The sequence below is a fragment of the Aspergillus flavus genome, chromosome 6, assembly GCF_009017415.1.
Source record: "Aspergillus flavus chromosome 6, complete sequence".
In the NCBI taxonomy this organism is placed as follows: Eukaryota; Fungi; Ascomycota; class Eurotiomycetes; order Eurotiales; family Aspergillaceae; genus Aspergillus; species Aspergillus flavus.
In genome coordinates, this window is record NC_092410.1 from 1,974,272 (window position 1) to 1,994,045 (window position 19,774).

The 19,774-nt window shown below is 49.3% G+C and overlaps 7 protein-coding genes across 7 annotated transcripts; 5 read left to right on the forward strand and 2 right to left on the reverse strand.

The window, feature by feature from the left end:
• Positions 1–67: 67 nt before the first annotated feature.
• Positions 68–2,777, forward strand: F9C07_2074052 (uncharacterized protein; the record flags this gene model as incomplete). Its single annotated transcript, XM_071508794.1, has 2 exons — positions 68–253; positions 741–2,777. The coding sequence occupies 2 exons, from the start codon at positions 68–70 to the stop codon at positions 2,775–2,777; spliced, it is 2,223 nt and encodes a 740-aa protein (XP_071367812.1).
• A 185-nt stretch (positions 2,778–2,962) lies between these two features.
• Positions 2,963–4,817, reverse strand: F9C07_1764697 (putative methyltransferase-domain-containing protein). Its single transcript, XM_041293887.2, has 5 exons — positions 4,663–4,817; positions 4,211–4,580; positions 3,526–4,050; positions 3,325–3,460; positions 2,963–3,263 (listed from the first exon to the last, which is right to left on the reverse strand). The coding sequence occupies exons 2-5, from the start codon at positions 4,457–4,459 to the stop codon at positions 3,148–3,150; spliced, it is 1,026 nt and encodes a 341-aa protein (XP_041149146.1). The 5' UTR covers positions 4,460–4,580; positions 4,663–4,817; the 3' UTR covers positions 2,963–3,147.
• F9C07_8556 (40S ribosomal protein eS24) lies at positions 4,751–5,523 on the forward strand (the record flags this gene model as incomplete). The annotated part of the gene is made up of 3 exons (XM_041293900.1): positions 4,751–4,827; positions 5,111–5,358; positions 5,447–5,523. 3 exons carry the CDS (start codon positions 4,751–4,753, stop codon positions 5,521–5,523), a joined length of 402 nt encoding a protein of 133 aa, XP_041149145.1.
• Positions 5,524–7,580: 2,057 nt separating this feature from the next.
• F9C07_2073548 (hemagglutinin protein) lies at positions 7,581–9,189 on the reverse strand (the record flags this gene model as incomplete). The annotated part of the gene is made up of 3 exons (XM_041286838.2): positions 7,581–8,780; positions 8,838–8,945; positions 8,995–9,189. The coding sequence occupies 3 exons, from the start codon at positions 9,187–9,189 to the stop codon at positions 7,581–7,583; spliced, it is 1,503 nt and encodes a 500-aa protein (XP_041149144.2).
• A 2,828-nt stretch (positions 9,190–12,017) lies between these two features.
• F9C07_8558 (putative cyclophilin-type peptidyl-prolyl cis-trans isomerase) lies at positions 12,018–13,631 on the forward strand (the record flags this gene model as incomplete). Its single annotated transcript, XM_071511788.1, has 4 exons — positions 12,018–12,097; positions 12,206–12,906; positions 12,975–13,189; positions 13,224–13,631. 4 exons carry the CDS (start codon positions 12,018–12,020, stop codon positions 13,629–13,631), a joined length of 1,404 nt encoding a protein of 467 aa, XP_071367813.1.
• A 676-nt stretch (positions 13,632–14,307) lies between these two features.
• F9C07_8559 (UDP-N-acetylglucosamine pyrophosphorylase) lies at positions 14,308–15,966 on the forward strand (the record flags this gene model as incomplete). The annotated part of the gene is made up of 3 exons (XM_071511789.1): positions 14,308–15,021; positions 15,077–15,811; positions 15,895–15,966. 3 exons carry the CDS (start codon positions 14,308–14,310, stop codon positions 15,964–15,966), a joined length of 1,521 nt encoding a protein of 506 aa, XP_071367814.1.
• Positions 15,967–17,955: 1,989 nt separating this feature from the next.
• Positions 17,956–19,600, forward strand: F9C07_8560 (putative zinc knuckle nucleic acid binding protein). The gene is made up of 8 exons (XM_041293897.2): positions 17,956–17,997; positions 18,340–18,406; positions 18,464–18,499; positions 18,563–18,574; positions 18,628–18,669; positions 18,728–18,843; positions 18,900–19,091; positions 19,151–19,600. Exons 2-8 carry the CDS (start codon positions 18,352–18,354, stop codon positions 19,412–19,414), a joined length of 717 nt encoding a protein of 238 aa, XP_041149141.1. The 5' UTR covers positions 17,956–17,997; positions 18,340–18,351; the 3' UTR covers positions 19,415–19,600.
• The last annotated feature ends 174 nt before the right edge of the window (positions 19,601–19,774 follow it).

A 19,774-nucleotide genomic window follows, 5' to 3' on the forward strand; every position in this document is an offset into this window, starting at 1 on the left:
TCCGCTTAGCTAGCCACTCCAAGGGGTGCCAACTCACACTCAGTCGTCTCGCATTCTAATCCCAGCCATGGCATCCCGTCCGCATAGCCCGGTTCCTGCTAGTCAGGTTCCATGCATTCCTACCCACTCCTCGTCCACTCCGACGGCTCTACGCTGCTGCTGTGGCCGTAATGACTGTGCATTCCTGCAGCACAATAATGTGGCCCTGGAGGGGTTGGAAAAGGATCTCGCTACGGCTGCTCGATTGGGTCAGGTACGTTCCTTTGTCGGCGTTTTGGGTCGAAATCAGGCCTCTGCGTCATCATTCCGTTATCTTCGATGCATCTATATTTATGCCCGGGCTCCCGTTCCTTTGCTTTCTTGTTTTCTTGGCTAGATGTCTGTCTGCATACTTTGTACTTGTACATACTTGGGGTTCCTTGAGAGTACATAGATCGTCGTACTCTCAGCTCCCCACAGTTTGTTTTTACTTCCCCCCTGTCACATTGTTTGTCCTCCATTGGAATTTAGACCCTCCTTTCGTCAACTTTGCGAAATAACGCCGGGCTGGAATTATTGAGAAAAAGCAAAAAAGGGAGAGAGAGGACCTGTCAACCTCGTGTCACCCATGGCGACTCTAACGACCGCTAGGTCTCCCATCCTCTCCCATTGTGTTGTTGTCCGTCATGGCTGCCTTTCAAGATAACGCTGCTACGGCGTTCACTTCAACGAACTCGTCGTCACTAACTTTTGCATTACAGGCTTTGCTCCATCGCCATGAATCATACATGGCCGAGGCTGAAGAAGACCGTCATCGGTTCCTCGCCAGTATTGAGAACCTGGAACGCGAGAAGCGTGAGGTGCAGGTCGAAAATGCCCGCATAATCGAAGAGAATCGCGGGTTATTGGAGCAGCTGGAAGCTCTGAACAAAGCCGTTGCTGATGCAGATTCTCATGCTAAGTCCCTTGAAGTTAGACTAGAGAATTCTGAAGCTGAGCTTCGCAAAGTCACGGTGTCGGCTGCCCGTGCAGCTGACCTTGACGCCCAATTGGTTCAGATGGAGAATGAACAAACCAGGCTCCAAGAGAGCCTGGAGTCAGCTGAAGAAGAATCAAGGTCGGCGGTCCAGCGATGGAAGAAGGCGGAAAGTACTTTAAGAGATCTTAATGATCAAATCGACCGCATTGAGAAGGAGGCACGGGAGGAACGCGAACGCCATGCCGAAGCAGTCCAGCGTATGGAGCGAAAACGGACCGTTGAACGGGAGCTAGATGGCGCTGCTAGACGTCTAAAAGGAGCCGCGGCAACTCATGAGTTGGGCAGGAACCACGGCGGAACCGTGGTGTCCCGTTTCGTCAGGGACATATTACAGGATAATGCCAATTTGCAGTTGGGAATCGTTGAATTACGGGAGTTGCTAGAGAGTTCGAATCAAGAGGTGCAGTGTCTGCGGGATCAGATCATTTCGCACCAGTTGGTCCCCATGACAGAAGGCGATGGGCAAGTGCCACAACTTGCACCGACATTGAGTCAGGAACTTGAGTCCAAGGAGCCGCGTCGGGCACCACAAGAGTTCCACATTCACCACCATTATCATACGCCGTCTATTAAAAAGGAGAGGCCCGCGCTTTTCCGACGTTCCAAGAACAGACATACCTGGGGCCATCCAAATACTGTACACTCTCCTTCTGGTACCAAAATAGCTCGCAAACCTACGCACCGGTCGCAGTCTTCTCATTCTTCTGCATCCACAATGATGTCCCAGCCCCCCGTACAGATTCCCTCGGCTTCTCAACGCTGGTCTTCGCAGTCTCCTGGAGCTGAGTCCATGGCGAGCTCACCGCAGTCCGGATATCGATCATCATCTATATTTGATAGAGTAGAGCGTGGGTTTGATTCCTCGCGAGCTACTAGCCCCGACAGCACAGCCTTTTCGCCATTAAGGGTTAGTCGACGAAGAAGCAGCTTCTATGATGCTAGTTTTCGATCTCCTGAAACGGATGTTTCGGTCGATCCTTTGGATGATGGCGTTTTCAACAAGGGTCTTGGGGATGCGTACCAGCCTGTCATACCGGAGGAACGGGAGGACTCCGTGCATTACGCCACATCTGAGAGAGCCTTTTCTCCTGCGCCTGATGATGTATTTGCTTCTCCTTATCGCCCGCGGCGTAGACAATCGCATGAGAGCTTGTTCTCTGTTGCAGGCATGGACATCCATACTCCCAGTCGACGTCCATCGCGGATGGAGGATGTCTCGAGGCCCTTCTCTGCTCGCGTCCCGCGCCGTATCTTTTCTAGTAACGATCGGTTCTCCAACCCAGTTCTCTCAACGAGCACAGTCACCGCCAATAGAGAGCCTTCGAAAATTGACCAGTCTTCACAAACGCTACTCGCTTCAATGGCTGCTAGTAGGCAATCCGAGACAGAGTCAGCAACAAGTGGTCATTCGGACCCTACTGGGACACCTACTCGAAAAATTTCCCTCACCCGCCGCGTAGGCGGGTGGATGCGAGAACATTTGGGAAATGCACCCACAGCGGCTATTGGCGATGCAAACCCTCATCAGGAGCAACCAATACCGTCGGCGTCGCAGGCATCGTCAGATACGACACCCCCGTCCACTGCGAGTAGAAAGCCAAATCCCAAGGCTGATACAGTTCCGGGCCTGCGATATCGGTACCCTGGCGTGAACCAGAAAGGCCCAATCATGGGTTTTAGGCCAAACTCCCGAGCCCCTTTTGCTATTCACGCGGAGGCGATCGATGAGAGCCTGTTGAGGGAGACTTTGGCGGAGTGAGGCACGAATGGTATCGACAGTTGCGTCCTGGCCGACTGTACACAGTCCCATTTTTTATTATACTATCTGCTTTCATGCTACGGCGGGGGTAAGCTGCATGTTTGTGTATGGGCACCCCCTAGTCGATTAGCGAGTATATACTTGGCGTCTCTCTTTGCTTATATGATACCCCAGCCGTCATTCGTTATCATTACAGGCTGTTACCCTTCCATATTGTGCCTTGTGTATGAAGGTTCAATACAGTATATAACAGAATCTCCATAAAATCCTAAGGATGCTTCTTAGTCATTGACCCATTGATAGACTAAGTTACTCGCAAGCGTAGCCAAGTTCTTTCTCGCGAACTCAAAATCTTTTGCGAAGAGACTAGCTACCTAGTGACCCGGTAGGTTCGGATTGGAATCCCAGTCTCATGAAAGAAACCGGTCTGGCTTCCCGTCACTGGCGACTCAAACGATAAACACACTGCTTTGAAACGGTGGTTGTCTGCGAAACAGTCAATTCCATAACCCGGCACCAAAGCCGGACTATTGAAGGGAGCACATACCACAAGCGTCCAGGAACGCCTGGAAGGTCTTCTGGTTCCGTAATGTAGCCGAGAGAATAAACTCTTGGACCCGGTAGTTATCAAAAAGGTCATGAAGGGTAGCGAATAGCAGAGGAAGTAAGTCTGTGTCATAGGTCTACTTTCCATTAACCCCGTCGAACGAAGAACACCAAATAGCTTGAATAACAAGACGTAACGTACCAAATCCGCTCCAAGCGCAACATCAAAAAACAGATCTTCCCTTGCTATACCCTCAGTATCATCTTCAGTCGGATACCCCAACGGCGTTCCCCATTCCCAAGCTCCGACCCCAAACTGCCCGCCTAACCCATTTCTCGCTTTGCTATCCTTCATATTCTCGATCAGCGTACCCTCGCGATCCGTTGCAAGCACAAATTGCGGCTGCAGGTACTTCGCCGCATACATTGACACGAACCCTGTTCCCGCGCCGAGCTCGATCACCCGTTTCCCGGTTACATGGGCTGCGCCGGTGGGTGTGGAGAGGTATGTTCCGAGGTGGAGGGAGGCTTCCCAGGTGCGGAAGCCGGTGGTTCCGGAGGAGTAGATCAGACCGCGCGATTCTGAGGTGATCACTGTTTGGGGGTCTTGAGAGGTGGTGGGGGCGGTGTATTTGATGTAGGTTAATTGTTGGGCTTGCTGGATTTGAGAGGGTTTGGGGAGGGAGATGAGATTTGTCCAGGATTCGATGAGGTCGGAATTTAGTTCCTATCAAGGGATTACTTGTTAATGGTTTATTTTATGAAGTTTGGATGGTTCAATTGGTAGAAATGTATAATGGTTGTATATCTTGATTGAAAGGAACTATTATCTGTAATTCTAGAAATGGGTTCTGCGTACAGGTCAAGGAGGTTAGGATCGGACGTACATCCTCCTCCGGATCGGTTATTCCATCTTCAATCCGTGCAATGATCGTTTTTAAGACGCGGGTGCGATAGCCCACTGGTGGGAGGGGCCATACTGCGGCCTCGTTAAACATATGCTCGTAGATGGCGCATTGGATGTCGGGATGGACGATGGTGGAGGCATTGGGGATAGAGAGATGAGTCAGGTCGAGTTGTTGAGCGTACTGAGCTGCGAGCTTCTTTAGTGAATGAATATCGTTATCTGGAGACATTTTTTTTTAGGGAAGTCTCAAACAACACTCTATCTGCTAGAAAGAAAAAAAAAAAGATATACTCCGTTGCGAATGAGGGGACGATCGATTGATAGCGGATAAGGCTGTCACGTGCACAGACCTACCGAAGACGGGTTAGTGCGCCCTTAGCGAGCCCACATGCACAACAAGCAAAATTGTCACTTTGGGATTTGACGACCGACCACTTCGAGCCCGCCAACGACAGCGACTTCGACAATCCCCCCCAACTTCCTGTCCTCGTCGACGCAGACATTCGCTGCTACCGCAAAAATGGCCGACACTCCCGTTACCCTGCGGACTCGCAAGTTCATCCGCAACCCCCTGCTTGCTCGTAAGCAGATGGTCGTGTAAGCTCCCTCTTTTTTCCCTCTGTCCGCTGTCCACAATCTTGCTTCCGAGGCCGACTTGGGATGGGTCATTTGTTCTTGGGCAGACGAATTTTTTTCGGCGTGAGAGGTTTTGGATCAAGAGGGGGTTCTTCTGGAGATGTTAATTTTCCGGGGAGATATTGATTATGGGGGTTCTATAATCTTTAAAAAGAGGAGGACCGGCAGTGATGGATCGGAGCTTTCAATATTTGCAGGACAAGAAGAACGATAATTTGAACATGATCTCTAATATGATTTGCAGTGACGTCCTCCACCCCAACCGCGCCAACGTCTCCAAGGATGAGCTCCGCGGCAAGCTCGCCGACCTGTACAAGGCCAACAAGGACCAGGTCTCCGTCTTCGGCTTCCGTACGCAATACGGTGGTGGCAAGAGCACTGGCTTCGCCCTCGTCTACGACTCCCAGGAGGCCCTGAAGAAGTTCGAGCCTCACTACCGTCTCGTCCGTATCGGTGCTGCCGAGAAGATCGAGAAGCCCAGCAGACAGCAGCGTATGCATTTCCTTCCCTTCTGGATATGGTATATCTGGGTATCGAAACAAGGCATGGGCTGATGTGTGATTTTTTTTCCGGAATACAGGCAAGCAGCGCAAGAACCGCTCCAAGAAGTTCCGTGGTACCGCCAAGACCAAGGGCCCCAAGAAGTCCAAGAACTAAGCGCGCCCTCGACCTGTCGAATTCTGATGGATATGGATCGGATGGGAAGGATTGTTGGTTGCGGCCAGGGGCTAGTGCTAAAGCTATTGATGATAACCCTGTGGTGGTGATTGAGCGATTCGCATTCGCATATGCGATACACCATACCATACCAAAGCTATGTATGCTATGCTTATGCAAATATAGTTATCATGCCATGACGATGACAGGGGGCAACCGCAACAATCACAATCAAAAGAAACAAAAAAAATATCAAATTTGAGATTTGGGGGTTCTGGATTCTTATATCTCATCTTTTCTACTTTATTTTGTTTCCGGGCTGGTGGATGAAAAATGTTTCTTTTTTACTTTTATAACTCTGGGATTTACACATTATTTACATCGGTGCTTTTACTATACAAGGGTTTGTTCTTGTTTTTCCTTTTTTGGGGCTTTTACACCTGTCGATGCATGGGATATCACTTTTCCTCTCCAACCAAGTTTCCCAGGCAAAGAGGCTTGTGAGATGTCAGGCATCCATGGGGCTCTTGTCTATAACCTGCATCGCTTTCCCCCCCTTAGCAACCTTGGTGGTAGTTCTGGTTCTCGATGCGTAGCTTACTCGGGGCTAGTGTTGGCGATATCTCTCCCTGATTATCTCTTGTTCGTTAACGGGGAGTTTTATCTACTCCAACTCCCAACTCTCCCCAGTTCCTTACCCCCCGCCACCCCCAATATGAAACCTTCCCAACAGAATCACGGCATTCTCAAGCCCCATAGATGCCGTCGTGTAACACAGGACCCCCGATCTCAACCCATGTCTGTCAACTAGTAGGAACTGTCTCTCGGAGACCACTGAATGGGATAAATCCTCCCTAGCTCATTCATGGATGTAGAGATATTGTAAAAGGCCGAGTCGGCTCCGAGTAGATGAACCCTTTTTTCTTCTTTTTCATGTCTTTCGTTTTTCCTGTTCTGAAACATTATACTATCTTTCCTTTTTTCTTTTGTCGCCTGGTGAAAATGTACTTACTGTCTATACAAACGATTTCTTTCTACTCTTAGTCCACAGCGTATGTACATACGTCGTACCGAGTGTAAATGGGAAACAGATTAGGTAGACAAAGAGGGGGACACAGGGCTGGGAACGATTGGTGTAGAGACAATAACTAAGTTCAGCCTTGTTTGGGTTTTCTCTTACTTAGATAGGGATAAGAGAAAATAGCCTTGCGGAACATAGCGGAGGTTTGGGGGTATTATATTATTTCTAATATTCCTTGAGTTTTAAGTTTCTGTTTACAGGCGACATTGATCTGGTCCGTATAATCGGATCTATTCTTGAATTTTTGGACTAGTGATGACTGTAGGATCAAAGAGAGGCTATTGATAGTTTGTGTATCGATATTAAATATTTGTAACTGATAGCCGTTTACGGGTTCCAGGGCTGCAGTTGGAGGCATGCAGGTTACATGCACAGGAAGCTCGACCAGGAAAAGAAAGGTCCAGCAGAGATAGAACCGCCAAACGAACACAAGCATCAAACGGATTTCAAACAAGCCACCGTTCACTCGAAAATGCCTCCCACCGTGGCCTAGCCTAGACCTCATACACATTATGGTTCACATAAAGAATAGAGCGGAAGAAAGAAGCTAAGGAAGTTACAAAGATACCCGACCCGACAGTCCTTGCCTACCCCGATATTAGTGTAACTTTTGGGTTCCCAGGACCGAGATCCGGAAGGGAAAAAGGAAATGAAACTGAAAAATTGAGGGGGAAAGATGAAACAGTGCTGATTGTCATTGGCTAGCACAGACCGGGTGAAAGAGAAGATATTGAAGGGTGTACAAGCAGGAGAAGTATTTGGAATAACCCAGAACTATCGGAGGGCCAGGAAGAGAATCAAGGGGAATGGTAAGAGTACAAACAGATGAATATTTGCACCAATTCTTGGCTGTCAGACAGCGTAATGACAAATAGGAAAGACAAACGAAATGAAACTTTACCAAAACACCGTGCAAAAGTGTGCTGTTCAACTCTCAGGGTCAGAGCGCTTACGCTGCAGTAACATGCACAGCCGCTTAGCACGCCTCGGAATAGAAGCCCCCCGGGTTACTCAAAGCTTGCGTCCGATGTGCTTCTGTGGTTGCCCCGGGACCTGAAAGGCCCTCCGCTACCGGCAAGCTGAAAGCTAAAGAGGAGGGGGTGCTTTGGAGCTGCTCGGGAGGCCGCGTGTAAGGAAGTCCGTTCATCAGCATCCCGGAAGTGCCTGGTTTGGGTCCTTTTCTCCTCTCAGAGCTGCAGTAACCGTAAATGTTGGAGCTATCCTCCATAAGAGAAAAGCGAGCACTCTCAGTAAATATCGGCCTTCGCATCGGGGCTTCCTCGTTTCTCTGCAGCTCTTCGCCAGGATTCGCCGGGTTAAATCGAGTGAACGTGCCACAGGAGGGCATCAACGGTGACGAAGCACTAGCCGACGTCATTGGTAAATACCCAAGCACCATCTCCTGCGCGTTCGACGGAGGTGGTTTTGCACGGTTTCGAGAGCCGGTGTTGAAAGGTTCGGGGGTATACTGCTTCATCGACCGGGCGTTGTTGGCAGTAATGATAGCTTTAGGTGTCCAGGGGTGTCCAACCCTGCAGTCCTGTTGAGGAAGCCCGGAGATGGCATCGGACGATGTTGGAAGTACTGAAAGACCCAATTGAAGCTGGTTTCGCCCACTGGGGGTGGGAAGTGTCCGGTCTGCCCCTTGTCCTTCGGATGATAGAGCAACCATCGAGGGCACAAAGGTCGTATCGGTAGCTTGGGTTCCCGGCGCCGACATCATATAAGCGTAATCAGGGTGGTGAAACGTGCCCTCCGCTTCATGATCCGGCAAAAGCCCTCCCCTAGTAACGTTAAGGCCAGAATGACCTGTCTTTGACCATGGGACTCCATAGTAGTCTCCTAGGGCTCCTTGGGGTAGTGTCGTGGGCACCCCGTAGGCTGCAGGCTGTGAACCGTAAACAGTCGAGGGCTCTTCATCATTATTGGCCATATGATCCTGACCAAAGCTTGGTCGACTATAGGATTGTTGAGGTTCGGTCGAGCCTATGTCAAAGGCTGGTGAACGTGAGAGAGAAGTAATGCGGAAATTGGAAGGATTCGCTGACAACAACTCTTGTCTTGTGGCCACTGAAGATATGTACGCGCCCTGCCTTTGGTGAGCTGAAGGCAGTGTACCGTTCATAAAGGAATACGGCCATCCAGTGGCTTTTGTCTGCAACATTGATGAATTGACCTTAGCTGTATCTTAGCTTATCGAAGGGGAATCCAGTAATTGGTGAAGAGGACTGACCCTTAAGAACTGGCAGTGCGTATTTCCCGAAGACCGACAATTTGAACACCCTTGGCCGTCGCCAATATCACCGCTGCACTTGATCTTTCTTTTTCTACATCTATTGCACTGCGGATGTAAGCTTCTTTATCCCTTTCCTTGGGCAAAGGGAACTCACTGCTACGGGGATCCTTCGTCTAGTGGCGTTTCGACTCTTCTCTCCTTCCGGAATCGGAGTATTAGGTCCAATAATTCTGTCCATAACTACCTGCTGGCTGCTAGCCTGCGTTGAATGTGATAACGAAAGTACATCTTGTTGAGTTTGCGGGTCGAAACCGACCTCGTCCTCCGGGGTGTAGAAAGAACGTGCCATTACTTCGAGTATCAGCGGCGAAGGAAACGCATTGGCTCCGGTTCTGAGACGTACATAAAGTCAAAATAAATACAGAAAATTCAAATATAATCAGTGGTTGCCGAAAGCATCAAAGGTCAATGAACCAGGAATGATAGCGGCCAACATGTTCCGCCGATCTTTGCGCATTGGAAAAGGGACCGGGGCAGGGTGAGGGGGATTCAGTCGGAAGCGATGCAGTTTTAAGTCAATGTGTCAGGCTTAATTTTCTGATTGCCCTTTTGTCAGTATTTATTTTTTCAAAAAAAGAATATCTTTTTCTCTTCTGTTGGTCCGTTAAATGTATAATTTTTGACGGATCGTAACCAGATTCGGAAGAGCTGAAAAGCCAGAAAGGGCTGCTACCTCTCTTGCTGGCTCGAGAAAGTGGTTAAGTTGATACCTGACTTCCTCGTTGCACTATGCAGAGTCCCGTCTACTTTATCCAAGTCAGACGTCAAGTCGGCCGGGTCCCTAGACGCACCCTGATAGAAGGTCAGCCAGACAGACAACAGACAGAATTTCCCGGCGTTTTAAGAGGTTCTGTTTCACAAAGTAACGTTGCACGGGTGGACATGACCTGATAGTCGCCATAACGAGTCAGGCTGAGAGGGTCGGAAACCTTTCTGAGCTTTGCTGGGCCAATAGCCACGACCAGGGCTCCACAGCTTTTCTCCCTAACCACGGCCATCTTCAAATGGGTACATTTCTCTTCATAAATGGACCCTAAAGCAAAGCGAGGACCGGAGCCGACCCCAACACATACATTTGTGAATGAGCGGACAGCAGTCGATTCCGTTTGTAAAAGTCGTCTTGCAAAACTGCACCCCCATGGGTTGGCCGAGACGAGTATGGAGGTTGTTTGCCTTCATTAAATGGCGGTGTTAGGGACCTATGGCTGGGCTTCCTGCCGTCTTCAACGTCAAACATACATCTTGGTACTTTTGACACGCCGTCTATAATCTAGAGAAGAGTAGGCAGCTGGTGACGGCCATGAAAGTCTTCGGAAACCCAGCTTTTGCTTCGACAAATGAGTGGTGAACTGCTGATAACACAAAAGAGGTCCTCGCAGACGACCTAGCGCAAGAGCATTGCGCTGGTGTCTCGGAAAACTCTGGGCTGGCACATCCTAGCCATAGGACCGATGGCGATGCTTCGGCGCGATTAGATCATGCCAGTCCCAACGAAAGCAAATGTGGCTTAGTAGCCAAGACTGAGCCCGAATGAAGCCCTGACATAAATGGACCGACTTGAAACCTGTGTCCAGGTCACTGGGCTGGATCTGCATCTGTGCATCGGCTGCGTGGCTATTGCTCTCCAATCATCTAATGTCATCCCCAATGAATAGTATTGAACAAAGCCGAAGAAAGTAGTGAGCAGAGAAAGACATGGGAATACCATTTTAATGAGGCAAAGTACGTGAGATTGATACTGTACTATCAACCAATTCAACGAAATGCCAGGAATCTTGGACAGGAAAGCTCTGTCATGTACAAAGGCCAGGGGTGTGATGTACCTGACATAGCAGATTTACATTTGCCTGCGTATACGCTAACAAGGCTCCCTGGTGAGATTGGTTTTGTTTGTAGACCCAGTCAAGCAGACAAAAGAACCTAACGAGCTCCTTGTCTATAATTGAGGATCACAATCACGTCGAACCAAGGTTCGCTGACGTAACGAAGAGAAAATGAAGAGACTAAATAAGCCATTTAAAAGAAAAGAATTGAAGCAATCTGCAGACATCCTTTCTTTCTTCTGAAGATGTTTGGTCGGAGATGGACCCATATTGACAAACAGACCAGCCACCAGGTGCCAGGAACCAGTGAAACGTGCTTGACATATGTTAGCGCTGGAGCTAATGATTGCCTAGGGGTACAAAAAGAAAAGAAAAGAAAAAATAGATTATTATTAAGGAAAGAACAACTGAGACGGGTTGCGAGGCCGAAAAGGGTACGACAGGAAAGAAGAGAACAAGATCGACCACGTGTATTCCCTTTTCTCTGTAGTTGCTGATCGGTGTGAAATGGTAGAGCTGCAGTAGACCGTTATATTCAACGCTTCTGCTGTGGAACTTGAGAAACAAGTGAACAGTCAGTAGTACCTTAACAAGTGTACCAAAAATGTTTTACATCATAAACGTTTTCCACTCCACGGAAGAGCATACGGGAGTCAGTTGAGCTTTGTCCTCCAAGTATCGAAGCGCATCTCACAAGAGAAGAACCGACCAAACGGATCATTTGTCATGATAAATAACAGCTCACCAATCTTGGCCAACCTTTGAGCATGTCCACCTTGCGCGCCCGATTTCGCATCGAACGGGTCTCCTGGAAGGCCTGCCGTTGGATTGAGAAGTGAGTTCTAGTTACACGAAGGGGTGCCGGTTCAACGATTCGAGAGGTGGAAGCTCCTCGAAAATAGAAGTAGAAAGGAATAGTGTCCATCGGGGTAGGGGTCAGCCGACTAGATGTGGTCATGGCTCTACCTATACCAAAGTACCAAGTAACTAGCTGGGGATCGACGGATCAAATTGGCTTCTGTTTGGTGGCAGCGGCTCCGCACCTTAACTTTTCCGCCTTTAATCTGTAGACTAAAAGATACTGCCGTCAGTTCTTCAGCCATATCATCTCTCTCTCCACCCCGTCAAGCTTCCGATCAATAGCTTAATCCCTTACTGCTGCGCTGGCCCCTTTCTTATTCTGGTTTCTTCTGTCCATTTCTAATATTTGGTCCCTTCTTTTCTTTCCCCTTGTATCCTTTTCTAACGCACGGCCGATCATCATCCCCGCTTCACGTGTGACCACCAGAGCGCCATGAGCGTCCTGCTGGAGACCTCCCTTGGTGACATTGTCATTGACTTACTAGTCGACGAGTGTCCTAAAGCGTGCGAAAAGTAAGTACCCTTGCTTCTCACGCGTTAGTTTGGCTTTTGTGTATCTTGCGCGTGTATGATGTCGAGTAGCTGAACCGAAACTAAGCTATCCATTTTCTTCCGCTATAGCTTCCTGAAGCTATGCAAAGTCAAGTACTACAATTTTTCGCCCGTCCATAGTGTCCAAAAAAACTTTACTTTTCAAACCGGCGATCCCCTCGGACCTGATTCCTCAGAAAGCGATGGCGGTTCGTCGATATGGGGCCTCCTAGAAGGTCCGCCGAAGAGGACGTTTTCGCTCGAGCCCCCGCCAAAGTTGAAGCACGATGAAAGAGGAACAGTGAGCATGGCAACAGTTCCGTCGCCGCATGACCCCGATCAGCGCATCGCTGCGAGCCAGTTCATCGTCACATTGGGAGAGAATCTTGATTACCTGGATGGCAAAGCGGTGATCTTTGGCAAGGTTGTGGAGGGATTCGATGTCCTTGAGAAAGTAAACGAAGCCTTCATAGACGACCGGGGTCGGCCGCTCAAGGACATCCGTATTCGACATACGGTTATTCTTGATGACCCATTCGACGATCCCCCGGGCCTGGTGGCTCCAGCTGAGAGCCCTTTGCCGTCGAAGGCGCAGCTAGCTACTGTGAGAATAGCTGATGATGAGGAGCTCGATGATAATATGGATGAGGAATCTATGGAGAAATTACGGCGAGAGCGCGAAGCAAGAGCACAGGCGCTGACCCTTGAAATGGTTGGTGATCTCCCATTTGCGGAGGTTAAGCCGCCAGAGAATGTCTTGTTTGTCTGCAAGTTGAATCCTGTCACTCAAGGTATGAGTTCGCCGTCCCCCTAAATGTTCTCTCATGTCTGTAGAGAGCCATACACTGACGGATAGTAGACGAGGATCTTCATTTGATCTTCAGCCGGTTTGGTACAATCTTATCATGCGAAGTCATTCGAGACAAACGAACAGGTGACAGCTTGCAGTACGCTTTTATCGAGTTTGAGAATCAGAAAGATTGCGAACAAGCCTACTTCAAGATGCAGGGCGTGCTAATTGATGATCATCGTATCCATGTGGATTTCTCTCAAAGTGTCAGTTCTACGATTCTAGTTTACTACCTAGCGTTGCTGATGAGTCATGCAGGTGTCGAAACTGTCAGAAAGCTGGAGAAACGCTACTATCTCCAAGCGCAGTGGCCAGCGGGGCGGATTTGGCGGCGTAGCAAGTCTTGAGAAGAAGCGCCAGTATAGGGCGTCTGATAACGCTCGTGAAAAGGAGAACGATTATACCCTGGTGTTTGACAAGGGCGACAAGGCTCCTCGCAGGCGGTCATACAGCCGGAGTCCACAACGGAGTTCCAATCGTGACCGACGGGCTAGTCGAAGTCCTCGGCGAGACTCCTATCGAGATCCTTATCGAAGACGACCCGGCGACCGGTCTCACAGTCGAAGCCCAGCACGAGGAGAATATCGCGATAAGGATCGTGGTCGCTACAACCACCGTGAGCGACGCCGGGATGATGAACGTTACCGGGAAAGGAGGCGTCGTTGATGTGTTCTTCATATTCCTAATGTTTGTTGTATTCCATGTAAAACAAACCAAGCATACCTACGTAACTCAATAAATATGGGCAATAGTCATCATGGAGACTCCCTCGATCCCACTGACCAACCGAAACCCCCTGATGAAACTTGTGGCCCCACGGCTTCACATCGATGGTGGCCCACGAGAGCTCCGCCTTCGACCGTACCGTGAGGCGTGGTTGGCCAGTCCGATCTCCCGTCGAGACTTGGAAACTCACTTGCTGATCGCTAATTATAGGCGCATACCCTCAAATAGTAATATGGGAAAATTGTGGTTGCGATGGAGCACTAGGCTAGTAGGAGTAAGTACTACTATCAGGTATGGAGCACCTCTCTGTCTGTTACTCCTGACTAAAAATAATAGTGGAATAAAAATAAATCATTAGTGAGGTAGACTATTCCTAGCGGTCAGCCCGTGGCTTGACAACACACTCCTTAGTACTAGATTAAGTTGTAGTTGTTGCTTTAAAAGACCCTTCATCCCAGAGCTTCAGTTGCACCCCGCCATTCATTCCCAAAAACCCCTCCCGGACTCTAGTTCTCGCTTTCCCTCATTCTCTTCCCCCACACATCCACATCTCTCTTGCCTTTGAACAAACTCTGCACATTTCCCTCCGAATCCACTTACACTCAAGTTCAACACCATGGCGGCAGCTATTAAGGAAACCGTATCCAACCTGCTCCATGGTCATTCCGACAACACTCCTCGTCAGCCTTCCCCTGAAGAGTTCCATCAACTACAACAGAAGTATACCGATGCCGGGCAGGGACATGTCTTCAAATTCGTCGATCAATTAAACCAGGTCGAGAAGGCTCAGCTCTTCCATCAGCTGAGCAACTTCGACCCTAACCGGATCAATGAACTGGCCGACAAGGTCCTGAACCCCGCCAAAACTCAGGATGGTCCCGTTACCCTCGAACCCCTCCCTGAAGTGGCTACTGCCTCTATAATGGACTCCGACCCGAAGGACATTCAGCGGTGGTACGATGAAGGTCTCCAGGCGGTGTCGGAGAACAAGGTTGCCGTGGTCTTGATGGCTGGTGGACAGGGTACCCGCTTGGGAAGCTCAGCACCCAAGGGCTGCTTCGATATTGGTCTACCCAGTCAGAAGTCCCTCTTCCAGATTCAGGCAGAGCGTATTGCCAAGCTCCAGCTCTTGGCACAAGGAACTTCCGGCAAGGAAGCCATTATCCCTTGGTATGTCATGACCAGCGGGCCTACCCGCAAGCCCACGGAGGAGTTCTTCGAGCAGCACAAGTATTTTGGACTGGACAAGAAGAACGTCGTCATCTTCGAACAGGGTGTCCTGCCCTGCATTTCCAATGAGGGTAAGATTTTGCTGGAGACCAAGTCTAAGGTATGAATACTCCCTTTGGTGGAGACCAATCCAGTGTCCTGACAACTATGTCTAGGCTGCTGTTGCCCCTGATGGAAATGGCGGAATCTACCAAGCCCTCATTACCTCTGGTGTGCGTGAAGACATGCGGAAGCGTGGTATTGAACACATTCACACTTACTGCGTCGATAACTGCCTAGTCAAGGTTGCCGACCCCGTCTTCATTGGTTTCGCCGCTTCCAAGAAGGTCGATATTGCTACCAAGGTGGTCCGTAAGCGCAATGCTACCGAGTCGGTCGGCTTGATCCTTCAGAAGAACGGCAAGCCTGATGTGGTCGAGTACTCCGAAATCGACAAGGAGACGGCCGAGGCTAAGGACCCCAAGCAGCCTGACGTGCTGAAGTTCCGTGCCGCCAACATTGTCAACCACTACTATTCCTTCCGCTTCTTTGAGTCCATCGAGACTTGGTCCCACAAGCTGCCTCATCACGTTGCTCGTAAGAAAATTCCTTGCGTGAACACCGAGACTGGCGAGAGCTTCAAGCCTGAGAAGCCCAACGGTATCAAGTTGGAGCAGTTCGTCTTCGACGTCTTCCCGTTGACTCCTCTGGAGAAGTTCGCATCCATCGAGGTACGCCGCGAGGATGAGTTCTCGCCGTTGAAGAATGCCAGGGGCACAGGTGAGGATGACCCTGACACTAGTAAGCGCGACATCATGAACCAGGGACAGCGCTGGATTGAGAAAGCCGGCGGTGTTGTTGTCACCGAAGGCGAGGCCGTCGGAGTTGAGGTCTCCCCGCTGATCAGCTATGTGAGTTCGCCGTCCTTATTGCCGTTCGAGAACGAACAAGTTGTATGTTCATCCGAGGATCTATACTAACATAATTTGAACAGGGTGGTGAGGGGCTTGAGTTCCTCAAGGGCCGTGAGATTAAGGCCCCTGCTGTGATTGAGAAGGAAGAGTAAACATCTTGATGACTACTGTTTGATTCTATTACCATATGCATTGCATGGCACATTAATATATGAATGAAATGGTCGCTTAGCAGCACCTGAGCCATAAAGAGAATCTCATTGACGAGTGAACGAGTGAGCGGATAAAGAAGTGTAGTAAACGTGCAAAGACACTGTCCATCTCTCCAACTTAACGTATCCATTTATTAGGTGAAAACTGACCAACCCTTTCCCACCGTTCCACTAGCTCAGGCACGGTAAGCACCCCAATTAGTCATATTCAAGGCCAAACAATCTAACAATGGAATCATGCCTGTATCTATTCACCTTCGGGAACGCTCATCTGGTTGGGTGAACTGTTTCCACATCTGAAGTCTCGGGGGTGGCAGCATCACTCCCTGCCGTAGGAGTGAAACTAACATAGCTAGTAGAGGCAGTCTGTGTAGTCTGAGGAACAAACTGAACATGCCCGAGAGAGCAAATATATTCTGGAAGAGGCACAATATAACTAAAGAACTGAGTGTTCGGCTTCCGTACGTATGGATTATGAGCATGGAAGACGCTGCGGGAACGTCGTAATGGTGCTGATTGATGATTTAATATTTTATTGCCGTCAAGAACACGGTTAAATATCTTGAAAGTCATTACCAGCCAAGTTATACACTGTCACTGTGGGATAGTAAATCAAAAGATGGTCTGGGAGATATATATATGTATCTCTATATATGTGTCTTAGGCGATTTAAATATGCTCCATGCAAGTCTAATATGATACACTGTATGCTTGACTCAGGTAGGTTTTAATCACTTGGTAAGCGCAGACGCTACGTATAATTCATAGCCGTCAACCATGGAATCAGCACTCAAACCTTAACACACTCTTCAGATAGGGAGGAACCTGAGTGGTCCGCAGGGGCTGACCAAGATGAAAATTCCATGTTACCGCGAGTCTCTGCTACGTGCGGGATCTTTCCTCAAGTGCTATAAATGTATGTAGTAGCATCTCTTGCCCTGCGTAGCCTTTAAACACCACGGATGTGCAAGGAAAGCGAGGGTCTGCTGAACGGGGAAACTGACTACAACCATGTCACAGTGCAACAAGCAACGTTGTCCATGTCCATGCATTCGGAGGGTATTCCATATGTCAAAAGCTGTTTGGTTAGTCCAGTCGAGTACCGCCGCGTAAGTGTACTCTACTGTCTAATATGATCAGTTGTTGCAGAAGGTGCTTGAGAATGTCTTAACTGCTTTAGGTATGGCTGACAGATGGCTAAGCCTTTGAAGAGCAGTAGAAGGTGGGTTCCAATGACATTGGTACGTATGCCAGAACATGAAGGGAAAATGGAGAACTAAAAATATTGAGGGACAAAGGACCACACACTGCACAAAATCAGGCGCTTATCCCAGTTCGGAAAACTACACTGGTCCCCGTGACCGTCAGGGCTTCAGAGTTCACACGTCAGGGTTCACGATGGGGTGTGGTATTGGAAACGCAAGGGAGCACTAGAGAATGTCAAATTGTCAATCCCTCGGGAACGTGTGCCTCAGGCCCGTGCCAACCGATACGGAATCCGGGGATGTCGACGGTAATACTGTAACAACTATACGCAATACGGGAAAGCCCGGGAGTTAAGTTTTTTCTCTTTTTTTCCTTGTCTTTTCTAGCGTTCTGTAATCGAAAGTAACCCTTAGTGTAAGAAACTAAAACATTGTCTGCCTTTTCCTGTCTCGGCTTCATCGCTTGACTGAATTTTTACTCTTCTGTGGGTTACGAGAATTTTCTAAGATATTTCCTGTTCTTCCCTGTGGTTCGGAGGGATTGTTGGAGTGCTGCGAGGGTTACGTTTGGAGAGCTGCTGTGTTGTAAGTTCTGTGTGGTACTTTTTTTTTTTTTTTAGTCGCTTTTTCTTTGTCAGCCCACTTTTTTCCAGTGTCGAGAGTGGGCTGTTGGAAGTGTTGCTCCTCCTCCAAGGTTCTCAAGTTGACGGTCAAATTCAGCATATTTGACAAGGAGATTTGAAGTTTGCTGTTGGTTTTAGGAAGAGTGAGTCTCTCCAAAGTTCTCGGAAACCTCTCGTGACTTTTGGCATCTTTGCTGTACTGGAGGGCGCACAAGCGCCGTTCGACTTTCTCAACCTTTCTTGGTGTGCTTCACATGCGCACATATTCCCCCTTTCCTATATTTGTCGGTTTTCGGACGGTTTAAAATGGTTCAAAAAGACTGCGAGAGCAAGCATCTGCCATATTTACATCGCTGGCTTACCGGCCATTGAATTCCGCGGCGCTCGTTCCACAGACCATGCAAGAAGATATCCTCTACGAACCGAGTTACAAGACGAATGATACTTGGGCATAGCGACTGACAATAGTGTTTCTGGCTAGCTAGTATACCGACAAGATGTTGCTTTCTCGCCGTGCGTGCTACAAGTGTGGCAATATTGGCCACTATGCCGGTTGGTTACCCTAGTCGAGGACTATCAATCTGCCGGACTTCGCTAACGGGCTGGTAGAGGTGTGCTCTTCGTCTGAGCGTCTCTGCTACAACTGTAAGTGATTCTATTTGCTTGTAATTTCTGAATATAGTTCGCTAATATGTCATTCTTCATAAGGCAAGCAACCTGGTAAGGTACCATGCGTACTACTTTCCTAGTACCGAAACCTAATGCATCGATAGGCCATGAGTCCAGCAGCTGCCCCCGTCCTCGTACTACCGAGAGTAAGGATTCCCAGTTGACAAGAATGAAAGAATAAGGAGGTTGACATGTATTTTCTAGCCAAGCAATGCTACAACTGCCAGGGCTTAGGCCACGTTCAGGCCGACTGTCCCACTCTGCGTCTCAATGGCGCGAATGGCCGTTGCTACAACTGCAGCCAGCCAGGCCACCTTGCTGTATGTTTCTCATGCTGGAGGTGTCGTCAGATAGAGGTTGACTGATTTCGTTCCAGCGCAACTGCCCGGCTCCTGCTTCTGGCGCTGGCCGCGGTGTCGGTGCCCCTCGTGGTGGATATAACGGTGGCTTCCGTGGCGGATACGGTGGTTATCCTCGCGCTGCCACTTGCTATAAGTGCGGTGGCCCTAACCACTTCGCCCGTGACTGTCAGGCTCAGGCTATGAAGTGCTACGCTTGCGGCAAGCTTGTGAGTATAACATGTAGCCCACTGTGTTAGTTCGAATAATGGATTTTAACTTTTCCTAGGGCCACATCTCTCGTGACTGCACCGCCCCCAATGGTGGCCCCTTGAGCTCTGCTGGCAAGGTCTGCTACAAGTGTGCCCAGGCTGGTCACATCTCCCGGGACTGCCCCAACAACGAGGCCGCTACCCAGCAGCCTGCTGAGTCTACCACCGCTGCTACTCCGGCTGCCCCTGCTACCGGCGCCGCCGCCGCCGCCGCCGCCGCCGAGACTAGCACAGAGGCTGCCCCTGTTGCGCCTGCTGCTCCTACTACCGCTGTCGCATAAGCAGCTGTGCGGTTCGAAATTTATCGATCCCATTTTTGGGAGTCTGTTTCCTTTTTTCGTTTTTGTATTAGGGCTTGCCGACTACGGTCTTGATTTCTTTCTACTCCCATGTATCTTCCTTTGCATATATTACGCCCCCGTGTTTCAGTTCTCGGCACCGGCCTTTTCTATTCCTCTTTTGTATACGACGAACAAAAGTTTCACGAAGTCTTAGGCTCCCTTACGGTTTGGATCCTATACATGGCTCAGGTTCTTACGATTGGCGTCCATTGTTCCCTCGGGTATCTTTCACTTTTTGAATTATAGGTGCGGCAAGAAAAGAAGGAGACGAGGCGAGGCGAGGCGAGGCGAAGGGTTAAT